Below are 14,062 nucleotides of genomic sequence, written 5' to 3' on the forward strand. Positions count from 1 at the left end.
CCTCCAATATAAGTGTTCTTTTGTTATTTCAAGATTATATCAATCAGATACTATAGTTTTTACTTTTCTTCCATAGCTTGTACATTAACATTTGAACCCATCAACCTTTTAGGAAGAGTTTGTTTCATTAATTTATTTAAAGAAAATAGTTAGGCTTCTTTGTGTTTATCAGCAAAAAAAGGTTAGAAGTTATTATTGTAGCCAAATGTTTGTGGATGAAAATACTTGAATTCATTTAATGTAATTCATTATCTCCTTTCCTCTGCATTGTCCAGACAGCAGTGGACATTCCCTTTGCAAATCAAGCTCTGTGAACTTATCAGACGACACCATCTATTAATATCGCAGTAGTCCTTTCGTGAAATATAAAGCTTCGTCCAATGTCAAAACTGTATGTCCTCGTGTGTGTATGAGTGTGCTGTGATGTATTATGAAAATAAATCCCTCATGACCTTTTCCTTTAAATATAAATGCTGAAATAAGGCTGGGAAAAGATTAAGATGGAATTTATCCATTTAGATGATAGACTTGAGGTCAGTGTGACGCAAGAAGGAATGAAAGAAAGCCAGTGTTTTAATGTGTTGGAGCTTCTATATCTGTATGTATTTTTATTCTGCTTAACACCTAATATAAACATGCATCCTATACCCAGATTATATAGCTTTATGTTCAGCTTCCATCCCACGTGAAACCATCATTCAGTCTGACATGCACATCATTTTCTGTCAGAACATTTCCATAGTTCAGAATTGGCCCACCTGTCCTCCATCTTCCAACATCTAAACAATCCTCTCTGACAGGCATCATACATTTTGCTCACGAGGAAAAACATGCTTCGATATTTGCACAAAAACATATCAAATAGTTCCTATATTTACACCTCATGTGTCTCTAACCTCCTCCAAAGGTAATTTTAACATTGACGTGGCTGCATTTGAAAAGGGATTTTGTAATGCAATCCCATAAGTCCACATACCTTCACCAAACAGACATGATTTGATGTTGCATTATTAAATAGTTATCAAACAGATTAGCCGTTAACAACTGTGTTCCTCAGTGGCTCACAGGCCGCTCTGTTGACAGTAGAAATTGAAGCCCATTAAACTGTTATGTGCTTCTTTCACTGTTGTTTGAGCGTAATGCTTGCCAGGACAGGCTTTTTCCAATACTGAGTATGGGCATGAAAGACCAGTGCTGTTTGACGAAGCATGAAACATTGACCATTTGCGCATTTTGAAATATTAACATTGTTTTTTCCTGAGGCTTGCCAAGCATTACAACTGGGGAAAATCTAAAACATGTACTGGGAAGGAAACATCTAGGGAAAACGTACTTCTCCTATACCGAATTTATACACTGCTATTTTGAGTTGTATTGTGGAACAGTTATGAGAAAAAGAACACAACACAAGACATTACCAAAAGTAAGAAATATTGTCAATTTAGAATCTGACAATTTGAAAGCTTGTTGGTTTAACATTTGCAATAATGCAAAGATGCAGAAAAGCCTTTTTAATCCATATTTCTAGTAATCTTTGATTCTGTAATGCTCATTAATCTGACCTGCAAAAAGCAGCCATTGCAAACACTACAGTCCAATCTCAATGCTGCTGCCAGAGCTTCAACAACAATTTAAACGGGAGAGCATATAACTCAGATCATATAGTCCTTCTAAACGGCACTTACTGTAACGGCTATGCCACCTTTTAACTCACAGGCTATCGTTAAATGACTCCATGAGCCCTCAGCTGCTCTTCAACTCCTCACAAGGTCACTACAAAAACCTTTGGGGATGTTACTTTTAGCCTTTATTCCACACAAATATGTCACACTGCCCTTAAACATTAGACTTGTTGACTCAGTGGACAGTTTTACAAAAACCTTTTTAACAATGACTATAAGTAGCAGTATCTTTTTAAGATTTGATTTGTTCTTATGTATTTTTATGTCTGTTATGCTGCATGTAAAACAATTTGTGCTGCATTTAAGGTCTTTTTTAAATAACTCAATTATTCATCCATTTACACATTTCAATACTGACAAAATATAAATAAGAAATAATGATAAAATAAATAAACTTGTTGGAAGTTGCGTAGGTCAGTCCCTGAGGATAGTATGGTCTCAGTGCCTTTGTAGCAAAGCTTAGCTCTCATTTGGCAGAGTCTTTTGTCACAGATATCCAAATGTTCTGATTTATAAGGACACATTAATATTTCCTATTTTAGGATTGACATTTGTTTGTGTGTGTGTCACGCTAACATTCCTCCATTTTATTTTGTATGTGTGTCTTTCTGTATATGCGTCCCCCTCAGCTCTGCTTCCCCATCCTTCTCTCTCTTTCGCCCATTAGCTCGCTCTTTCATGCATTGTTTTTGCTGCAGGGAAAATGTACTCCAGTTGAATTCTATTACCTCCCTCTCTTCATATCCTATTCCATAAATCACTTTGTTTCAATTCATAAAACTAATCAATGTTACGTAAAAGTGGTGCTGAACTTCATGCTTTGCAAGGCAGTGCACCACACAGACACACAAAGAATGTATGTGTATGAGGTCGTCACTACTATATTGCCTGGCTCATTCTCCCTGATTATGATATTACTCTCTATTTTACTTTGTATAATAGTGAGATTTAACACATACACTCAAACAAAAGTGTACAAGCTTTACAAGCAAACACTGTACTTATAGTTAATGCCTTCAGTAAATACAGTTGTATTAGTAACTCAGATAAGACATGTCATTTTAAAAAAAAAATGAAGACATGCATTTGACTATGTCATATCCACAGATCAATTACATTTATGGATGTGGGTTGTTTTCTAGACCTTACAAATTGAAACGAACATTGTTCTACACATTCCAGAATATCTAACACTAACAAGTCCAACTCCTGTGGCTGATGCAACTCCATAAGAAGTCAAACAAGCTTTTCATATGATAAGCATTGGAACATTGGAACAAATAGCCATTTGAACAAAAAAATTGTAATTAATGTCCAGTTTCTGTATCCATTTGTCTGCTTGTTTGGACTGTAATTGTTTTACCGCCATGCACACAAGCGTCTCTGCCAAATGAATCTAACACAATGTGAGAAATGGAATCCTCCCAGACCATCAACGCCCTTCCAGAGCAGATGGATGTTGTTTGCTGCCTGACTTTCTTCTGCTGCAGTTAACCTCCAACCATTTATTTTCTCAGACCCGCTCAAAGTTTTTTAACCGGCAGGGTGTCAAGTTTGATAAAAGCCAATGTGTGACTACAGACAGCTGAACTGAAAGCTGTTGTTAGGTCGTCTTGTTCTTGGGAGGGTTCACAAAAACAGTTTTAAGTGTGATCAGACTCAACCAAAGGAAGATATTGTTCTAGATGCAACTTTCACCAGTAAGTTCTGTTATATCTTAGTAGCAAGTTGTCTGTAAATGCTCATTAACTTGGATGATATCAATCGTTTTTTTTCACTGGAACAACCACTTCTTTTGTCGTACATTCTCTCTTAAAAGATACAACATTTTTGTCTTTTGATTTTCCAACTTTGTTTGCCTGACTTCAAAAAGGTGAAATACCTGCAGAATCCTCTATGTATTACTCAAAGCAAACTGTGCCCTTCCGTTTGTTGTGCTCTTTTGTAATTATTGTACCTATTTGCATAAAGAAATCCAATACTTAGAGCAGAAAGCTTTTTAAGAATACATCTTATCTTTGTCATTTCTCATCTCTCTACATATTTTATTGTTCTATCTTTTCATTTCATTCTGTTGTGGGGGAGGGGGGGACGGGTCCACCCCGTCCCCCCCTTCCCCACCCCGTCCCCAGAACTACACATGCTGGCTATTGTGTGTTTCGCAACATGTTCTATGGCACGTCTCTACTGGGATTTGTAGTTTTAAAAGACGTATTCGTATTTCTCATAATAAGAAGTTGCCAGTATTAAACTGTGTACATCCCTAGAGGTTTAGGGGATATGAAACACTCAAATTTAAAACATATAATTAATAAATGGGTGAAAATTGCTTGTGCCCATAATGGGCAGCATTAATATCCACATGACAGCTAAGGTCAGAAGAGCTTTATTTAACAGCTGGTCTTATGTCTGTGACCCCTCCTGTTGTTAATTGATAAGCCTGAAACATGCACTTGTCAAGGTTCAGAGGCAAATGTTGCAAATATGGCAGGAGCCATCGATCATCTTAAGATAAGATATACTTTATTGATCCCAAGTTGGAAACTTTCGCGTTACATCAGCATGTGTAACAGTTGTAAATATGCAGTGGTGTTTATTTGTAAATCATTTAGTATAATCACACACATTCTGTGTTTTAATGTATATTTAATAATTCTGTGTTCTTTATTTATTGAATGTTCAATACCTGACAAGGTCGGAAATGAAAGACTTGGGTCGCAGGTTCCTCAACAGTGCATTACAAGACATCTATCAATATGTGTATGTCGTATTCTGCACATTTCTTATACTATCTACATACATGTTATAAGACTATAATACATATGTATAATATCAGTTAAAATAAGTGCTTAAACATACAGTAGTTAATGTAAGGGAAACTTCTGTGTAGCAATGCAGTGGGAGTCACCGACTCAGGAAGGAGACACGGTAGAGCAGGAGCTTTGATGTCAAACACTGATGATTTATGTGGAGTTTCGGCCGGAGGATTCACATCACAAGTCACAGCAGTCACGGTCTGACTGCACGGGTGGGTTGCCACCTCAATTCTGGAGCGCCTCTCTCTCGTTAGCCCATTTAACTGGTTTCACAGAAAGTAATCAACATATTTTGATAAGATAGCTTAGACAGTTGGGCACACTGAGTTACTTGCATCAGTCACTTATGGCCTCGAAGATTTCATACCTTGGAGTCCACAAACAACAAAGAAGGAAGTGTCTCAGTGCACCCACAACAACAGACCATCTGTGACCTAGTGTTGCCCGGTCACAGAATGGGAACAATAACATTATGGCTGAAGCAGCCTGTCTCCTTAAAGGAGATAACAGACGTCAGGGTTGGTCATGTACGTCATATCTAAGAGTCTAGGACAATAATTTCCCTAACAGTTAACATTGCAGGAAAGCAATATATTAGTACTTTGTCAGGCTTAATATTTATACCCCCAAAGCTTTTTTCTTATTCAAAATAAGACCTTAACCTAAAGTATTATTTAATGTTTATATAAAGCCTTATTAGTTTGTCTGTCTGTGTCTCCTATTAATATCTAATAATAAAAATAATACATTTCAATAACGTGCTTTAACCACCAGGTGTCCCTTTCTATCAGCTGTGCACCGTTATGGTGTAAATATACCAATTGGATCACATATAAAAGTCAGCCGAATTAGTATTGATACTGCAAGGAGAATTATATTGTGAAGAGAAATAGAAGATTTTGTTTAATTGCTGATATATTTATGATCCACGTCACATATTCAGTTTCGGCCGCAGTTGTTCCTGTTTGTCTAGAAGTCTTCTCATCAGGGCTCTATAAATAGCGAACTATGTAATATGTAATGCAGCTGAACCGTGTATTACAATGCCGTTATGTGATGACCTCCAAAGAGAAAGGCAAGCAAACTCGGAATAAAGTATTATTTAATTTTTTTAACTGTTTTCGGATTTCACATCAACAGGTAGTCCGGTTAACTAAAATGTCCGTGCGGAACAATACCCCAACCCATAGATCCGCGGGTGAATGATGTAAATCACCACATTACACACATCCCTTCACATTTTAATTTACATTAAAGTATTTCGTGAGGCCTTCTAAAATGTTTTTAAATATAATTAGGGTTGTAGTTGAAGAGTTTGTAAATTATTGCGTTGCCTGGCAACGCAATGGATTAACATCGATTTAATACATTAATGTAGCCTTTGTTTCTGCTAAAAGAGGTGTCAACCAGCTGGGGCAACAAGAAAATTGGCGAAATCGAGTGTGACTATTATATAAATAATTATTATATTAATATTGACAATAACAACCGACCATCGGGGAGCGTTCTCATGGCGTCTATTATCAACACTATAGCCGCGTTCACACTGCAGTACTTTTCCCACAAAGGTTCATGCGAACTTAGTTCATGATCGCGTTCACACCAAAAAGAGCCGGTACTAAAAGTAGTTCATGCGAACCTTTTTACCCCCTCGAAAGTCCCTGCTAGAGAGCAGGGACTTTCGAGCGGCTCTTTTTTGAGAAAAGAGCTATATTTCTGATTGGCTGGGCGAATTGCAAACCACGCCCCGTAAAACTCCCAACAAGTTTTGTGAAGCCGCCATTTTATTATCCTTGCATTAGCATTATTAGCATTAGCCCAGCGCAGAAACGCAGAGAGACTAACTTATGGCAACACAAAATAAAACATGGGAGCGGTGGAGATGAGGAGGTGTCGGCGTTCTGGCGATTTACTCGGAAGGCTTCAGTAGAAGCTGCTGGGACTCCCAGCAGCTTCTACTGAAGCCAGTCCCCAACTCCGGGGACTTCCGGCCCGGGGACTTTGGGCGGCAGTATACGCCGTGAAGTGGTTTGCGGCCTGCTAGTAAACCCAAAGCAGAAGAAGCTCATGCGAACTAAAGAGTTCGCATGAACTAAGTTCGCATGAACCTTTGTGGGAAAAGTACCGCAGTGTGAACGCGGCTTATGGGAGGTCTATGGAACAATTCTTTCAGAATTCTGAAAAGTTTGCATTGAAAGTGGGTTGCGTGTGACGGGTTGGGAGTGAGAACGTGTTGACAAGTAAAGCTGCAGAAAGTCCAGAAAATATGACAGGTTTGATGGGAGCAAACCATCTGTCATTTTTTATTTCAATTTGATTCATGTCTTGTCATCTATTCTTGTCCTCTGATTTGCTCTGCTGTCATTTCAAACCAGAGTCATTTTTGATTAGAACTGACTAACTTGTATTTCGCTTTCGAACAAAATAAAAAAACATTCCTGTGTACATGAAGCCTGTACTATAGTAGAACTCCATGTCTAATGTATAGACTTAAATAGTTTAAAACCAAGCAGTTAAAGGAAAAACTGAGCACTCTAAACCTAAACCAATTATTTTTTAAAAATGCAGTCCAGGCAAACCCTTCAGTTTTAGAGATAAAGGTCCAACTCAAGATGATGCAGGATTCTGTGATGACGCTGCTGTCTCCAGTATCGGGAATTCCACTCTGTAGAAAGATGCTAGGCGAAAGGGGTACAGTGAGATAATTGAGAAAAAACATATTGTCTCATGGCTTCTCCCTCCAGTGCCGTCCTCACACACAACACTGTCCTCACTGCACTTCAATGTGTCTTGACATCTGCACTTTAAACAGTCCTCGTGGCAATGTTTCACACATTTTCCTAAAAATAACCCACATGATACTCCAGGAGGGAAAACAGCTGAGACGGTCACTCCACTTAACTGTGTGCTAGTGCGTTTGTGAACACAGAGTTTGTCTAACATGGGTTTTGTCTGGATACAGATGTGTTCATGATACTTGAGATAATGCTAGAGATTGCTGGGACTTGTTGCCCTTTCATTTCCTCGGATCATACACTAGAGCTGGAATGTCTGAGTTGCACTACATCAAGTTTGTACTTGATGCACTTTACAAACAACTTCAGACAAGTTAGCTAAATAAAAAGGACCAATTGATGATGATTGACTCTGCCTATTATTTATTATTTATAACCTAAAACTTGAGCTCTGTCCCATAATATAATGAGTATTTGGAGGAAGGGTTTGCGAAACAGAAGAACAAACTGTGACACAAGAACATTGTTCATCCTAGTCGTATTTGTTATCACAATATCTTGTAAGCTGTTATATATAATACTTATGTAATTCTTCTTCTACCCTTACATACTCTTGCACCTTTTTGCAAATGCCATCATTCTTTCAAAGGCAAATATGTTTGAACAAGTGTAATGTGGTACTGAAGGGTCACATTTCAAGTTGGCCTAGAAGGAAATGTTTTTTTAGGAAAGCATAGATTGTTTTGTTTTTCCTTTAGGAAGGTACTACGTTTTGAAATGACCTGTGACTGGCTTATTGAAAACCTACCCAAGCCAGGACAGCAACACTATTTTCCCCATGGAATAAACAAAAGCAGAATACTAACTATAAAAACAAAATACCAGTGCTGTTATAACTAATTTTCTAAAAGCAGGGACTTTCAATCATAAATACTTGGGAAAAAAAGCCTTTGAAGGAGCCAGAATGTTAAAGAGCTGGTTTAGATATTTAACATCTGGCTCAATTACTGAGAGGGTATACACTGAAATATTGCTTGCTATTTTTAATACATCAAGCAGATGTTATCCTGCCAGCTTTTTGTATCTATATGAAGAACTCCTGAGGAAAACATGAGGCATATGGGATCCTACTATAGCAGATGTTCTCCCATTCAAGCACACAGTAGTTGAAAAAGAAATGGACTGTTAAAGAAGGGGTGGTAATGGAAGTCTAAAGGATTGGAACAGTGCAGAAAGGAAAAGAAAAGAGGATAAGATGGGAGGCAGGATGAATGGTAATAAGAAACGGGATGAATGAGAAGTGACTTGGCAGCACACTGTGTGGAAGATGAGAAGGAATTGGAATGATTGAACGAGGATTGTTGGACACAGGACATCTAGAAATTAGACCAAAAAAATAGCAAGTCAAGGTAAGGGCAGGAGAAACAGGAACATGTTGCTCAAACTGGATTAATGAGTAATTAAAGCTAAATGAGGTGAGATGAAGTGATGAAAGAATTGTGATACCTTCTGGGAATACAGGACTCGGTATAATATTTGAATCACAAAACAGTCAAACTGAATCTTTTATAGTCTTACGTTGTCCCTTATCGAATGTGTTGGAACTCTGTCAGTCTGATCTACTGCACTGCGGTAGATCCAGGCCAATAGGTCAACTCTGCCTGCATACAAATGTGTCTGCAATGCTGAGTTTTTGCTCCAAGCCAACAGCAATTGCCTGGGAAACCATACAAGGTTGCACATAATGGATGCAGGTTGAATCATTTTCGAGAGGCTCTAGCATCTTTGAAAAAATAAAAACAGATACTGTAAGAAGGTGAAAAAGACCCACTTTTTCCCACTATTAATTTCTGACATTTAATTAATTCTTATTGAATATGATCGTAGGTAAACAGCAACTTACTTGAGCAACTTTCCAATCATTGGCTGAGCAAATAAAGACAACATTTCCCAATATAATACACACCTAAACTGTATGTGCATTGGCTATGTAGAGTATTTGAGACTTTGAAGTGCAGCCTGATAGGTGTTTGGGGATATTTACGTCACTATTGGTTAAAAAGTGTAACCTTTTCCCAAATGAAGGACTACAATCCCAACCAAGATGTTGTTTACTGGCCAACGGAGTGAAGTCAGTCACTTTAACATAATCCACAGATATTTGTGTCCATGCTGATGACCAGGGGCCTCATTTATAAAGGGATATACGCTAAAAAAATGGCATACGCCAGTTTCTACGTAATGTTTGCGATTTATAGAATACTAACTTGACGGGAAAACGTGCGGTCCTCCACGCAAACTCTAACCCATGCATACGCACCAAGCACAAAAACGGGAGAGACAAGAAACAGTTTGCAGAAGGAAGAGTGGAGAGAAATATGTGGAAATAATACCATAAACAAAATGTTACCTCATTTATCATATGAAGAATTCATTTTCAAACATTGATTAAAGCCAATCTTAAAATGAATAAACAAACGCCTGTTTGAGACTCCTCAGTGCACACAAAAACATAACTTGGAGAAATAAATAAATACGGATATGTTATTTAAAACTACCTTGAATATGTTGTGTTAATGTTATGAAATGTTTTCTCATAAATTATGCGGTTTTGCATTTCTATAGGTTGTACGAGCAAGGTTTTATATACTACCATGTTTAATGCCGTTTGCTAAGACTTGATAAGTCGCTCATAAAACACAGGAGGTATGGAAACTAAGAACACCATATGTGGTAAATTGTACAGCTAATATAACACATTAGTTTTATTTCCTTTAACTGGTGGATATAGAGTTGCTGCAGTGGAGACGCTGCGCACAGCTGATCGACAGCTGGGACACAAACCACCAAATACGAAAACATAATTCAGATCCAGTCGTCATGACACCACTCCGGAGGGATTCCCCGATCATTTCTTACAGTCTCTCATCAAGGGGGGGGGGGGTCTCCTGTCCCCGGTACAAACACACTGCCTGAGGAAGGATGTGTATTTTTTTTGTCATGAACCTTTTTCGGACCACTTATTTATTTATTTTGGTGACGATCCGACCTCCATGCTGCTACTCTGGTTCAAACGGCATCCACCAAACAATATGATTTATCTCGACCTCCCCAAAATAACCAAAATCTGACACGGTGTGTGATGTCTTTTTTAGCTGTTCTGTCGTCATTTCCTGCGATCTTCTTCATCAAGTCAGTCAAAATGAATGAATGAATGGGCGTTTCTTTGACTATTTATACGCAAATATGGGCGTTACGTGAAGCCCGCAAAAGCTGCACCGCATTTCGAGTCGATTGTGATTTATAAAGGGAAACCGGCATAGGAAGTGCTGTACACACTTTCCTCGCCGGTACGCAATGTTTGGTGAATCGGAACATTTCTGTACCTATTTTTTGGATTTCTACTACGTAAGCAACCTTCCCACGTGAATCCTACGCACGGCGTTATAAATGTGGCCCCAGACAAGCAAGAACTGATGTTGGTTATAGTAGGGAATCACCACAATACAAGAAGTGTCTTCGTTAACATAATTGACTGTAACGGCTTCACAGTCTAATATGACAATATTTAAAATCAATTTAAAGGTTAATTGGGTTTATTCAAAGTCCTATCTGTCTCTTAAAACTGAGTTGTTATACATAAAAGGGCTTTATTATCTCCACCAATCAACTGATGTGGATGTCATACTGCCTGGGAGGTTAACCTTAAAAAGGGTCAGTGCCTTCAGAACAATTATTGTCATCTTAAGAGGACACTGGCTCTCTCTGTAATTGCAAAATGCAGTTGTTAGAGCCTCTATATGCACTCATGCTGTGTGTGGCATCATATTAACTCTTTGTGTACAGTCTCTTTGTGATTTAGTCTACCCCTCTTCTCCTTTATCAAGTCGTTATGTATTGTTTCTGCTTTCTCAACCCTTCTATCCTCCCTCTTCTTTTGCCTCGAGACTTGCCTTTCCTACTTCTCAATATCTGATTGCCTCTCTCTACCCAGGTGCTGTCTCTGGGTGCAGATGTGTTGCCCGAGTACAAGCTCCACGCTCCTCGCATCCACAAGTGGACGGTGTTGCACTACAGCCCGTTCAAGGCGGTGTGGGACTGGCTCATCCTGCTGCTGGTCATCTACACCGCCATACTGACACCCTACTCAGCCGCATTCCTCCTCAACGACCAGGTGGGGGCTCATATAGGGATAGAATCATTAATCAGACAGCTGTCAAGTTCATTTACCAACCAAAGTTACTCCATAGGGGCTTTACATCTTAACAAGCTAGACTCTTAGAGTGGAGTCTATGGACCAAACCTAGAGTTCTAAGGATTAGTTCAAGATGGACAGTAAATGTGTAATAAATATCAACATAGGGCTCAGTTTTATACCAGTTTTTCTGTTACGTTCTGTCATGACGTGGAGTGAGTTTGCAAACCACTGTAACCGTGAAGAACAAACAGACATTTTGGTTTGTTAAACCATTATACTTACAAGCATAAAGCACACATACAAGGGAAATCTACCTGCCTCAACACCTGATTATTTTCAATCCTATTCGGAGCCAAGGAACACTATTTTCTATAGTGACTATTTTTTTAAATAGTTGGGCTCTTCGTAAGACATATTTCCCTAAATTGGCATGAAATTGAAAAGAGGTAAACTTGTATTTTAAGTGGAGTATACCTTTAAATTTAGTTATATCGCCACTGCAAAGAAGCTGAACAGAACACACAATATATATCGCCCACACCTATATCAAGAGAAGTTAAAGCATCTTCATTTATTTTACACAAAAAGTAAAGAGATCACATTTTTTTTTTAAAGGGTTTTGACCGTGATATATAGTGATAAAGAAATATATTCTATATATTTACGAAATTCAATATGTTTAACCATAGCTAGTGCTTCTTAAAGCCCCTGTCACACTGTCCCGATATTGACACCAGATGGACACACGAATATGGAATTGTGAATTTCGCACGAAGATGGCCCGGAACTTGGTCAACAGCCAAAGTAAGTACGATACCTACATAAGGCCACACGATGGCACCCGAACCACACACGAAAATATGGTCGTAGACTTTACTGATGATTTCGAATGTATCCAGACTCAATGTAAGAGCTTGTGCCTCTTCGGGGGGTGCTAACATTTAAAAACATACACTTTATTCTTTACTTTCTCCGTCTTTATATGTAGATTAGAAGATATTACTTATCTCAGTCATGTTGTTTCCATAGCAACAACAACTTCCTCTCAACAGCGTAAACTCACCTTCAAAATAAAAGCATCTAAATAAAACAGGGAGTTAACCTAAATTACATTTAAGACATACAACTGCAACGAAAGTAACAAAAACAATGTAATATCCTTTTCAGTTTCACAGAACACAAATTGGGTTATTTACATAATATGTTTACATGATTTTGTTGTGCAATAAATGCAATCTCGATGTCATCGTACTATAATTCGATGGCTACACGACGGCATTGTGAGGGCTTCACGTAGTCGTGTTGCCTTCCTAAGACAATCGGGCAGCTTCTTTTTTCCTTCGTATTGTCTTTGTGAGGCGAAAAATGCCCGATGGCACCGATGATCAGACGAAGATGACACGATTTGACCAGATGCCCTCACGAGTGCCTTACGAAGGGCAAAATGGACACACCAATTCAATACGAAAATGAACCTTCGCAAAGTCCTTCGGCAATTTTTTGACATTTTTTTTCCACCGCTCACGAAGTTGTTGCCGGAGCCTGAGAAACTCAACCGGCGGTCATACGATGGCTTAAGATGCCCTCATGAATGGCCCGATGTTGTTACGATCAGAGCCGAATTTGAACATTTCCTTTATCGTGTCCATCTGGTGTCAATTTCGGGACAGTGTGACAGGGGCTTAAGAAATGTATCTATTGTAATTTAAAAAGTCTATTGTAGCTTTTGTTTACTACAGTTTTTTGTTTTGATGCCCTGTAGATGGGATCCCACTGGAAACCCTGTCTCTGTGTCACCTTACAGTATTATCTAAATATGTATGCAAATGATCTCGAATCCCCTAATGCTAGTCCATTTGAAGGAGATAACCATACAGAACTGTTCTATTTTTAGAGTGTCAGCTTATAATTATTTTCTCCTGTCTTTTTGATCTCTCCTCTCCTCAGGAAGAGGTAGCCATACAGAACTGCGGCTACTCCTGCTCTCCTCTCACTGTGGTGGATCTCATGGTGGATATCATGTTCATTATTGACATCCTCATCAACTTCAGGTCAGAAAACAAACAAGTGTACAGTATAATAGCAGTAGTAGTATTAGTGCATATTTAGTAGATACATTTTAGTCGTAGTAAACTCAAAACAGTACAACAAGTGTTTTTATAGTTTCTAATGGCACATTTTTAATTATAGAAACTATTAATGTCAGTAAATTGACTATAATCTACACTGTTTCACTCAGGACAACATATGTGAACGTCAATGATGAGGTGGTGAGCCACCCGGTGCGTATCGCGGTCCACTACTTTAAGGGCTGGTTCCTCATCGACATGGTGGCTGCTATTCCCTTTGACCTGCTCATCTACCGCAGCGGAGAGGAGGTACGTCATAATGGAGGGAAAGAGAGGTGTTAGGGGGTATATAAACAGTTCACAAAGTGTGAGGGAGGACAAAAGGAGCATTAGAGAGATGAAGGGATAAAGAGAGAATGTGATTGCTGCGATTTGCAGTCAGCTGCGATAGAGCGTCAAAGTAAAATGTCACTGCTGTGCATCATTCAATGCTGTGCGCAAACTCAAAACACATTATTTTTTTAATTGTGATTGTTTTGACAGAAAAATTGTATCCACAGTT

At 38.6% G+C, this 14,062-nt stretch overlaps 1 protein-coding gene across 1 annotated transcript in view; it reads left to right on the top strand.

The window, feature by feature from the left end:
- Positions 1–14,062, top strand: part of kcnh2b (potassium voltage-gated channel, subfamily H (eag-related), member 2b) — a 279,480-nt gene that overhangs the window by 249,485 nt on the left and 15,933 nt on the right. Inside the window, 3 exon segments of the mRNA XM_034109196.1 lie at positions 11,228–11,407; positions 13,379–13,482; positions 13,671–13,809. Of these exon segments, the coding sequence (XP_033965087.1) occupies positions 11,228–11,407; positions 13,379–13,482; positions 13,671–13,809 (423 nt within the window).

Source organism: Pseudochaenichthys georgianus, chromosome 20 (assembly GCF_902827115.2).
Source record: "Pseudochaenichthys georgianus chromosome 20, fPseGeo1.2, whole genome shotgun sequence".
NCBI lineage: Eukaryota > Metazoa > Chordata > Actinopteri > Perciformes > Channichthyidae > Pseudochaenichthys > Pseudochaenichthys georgianus.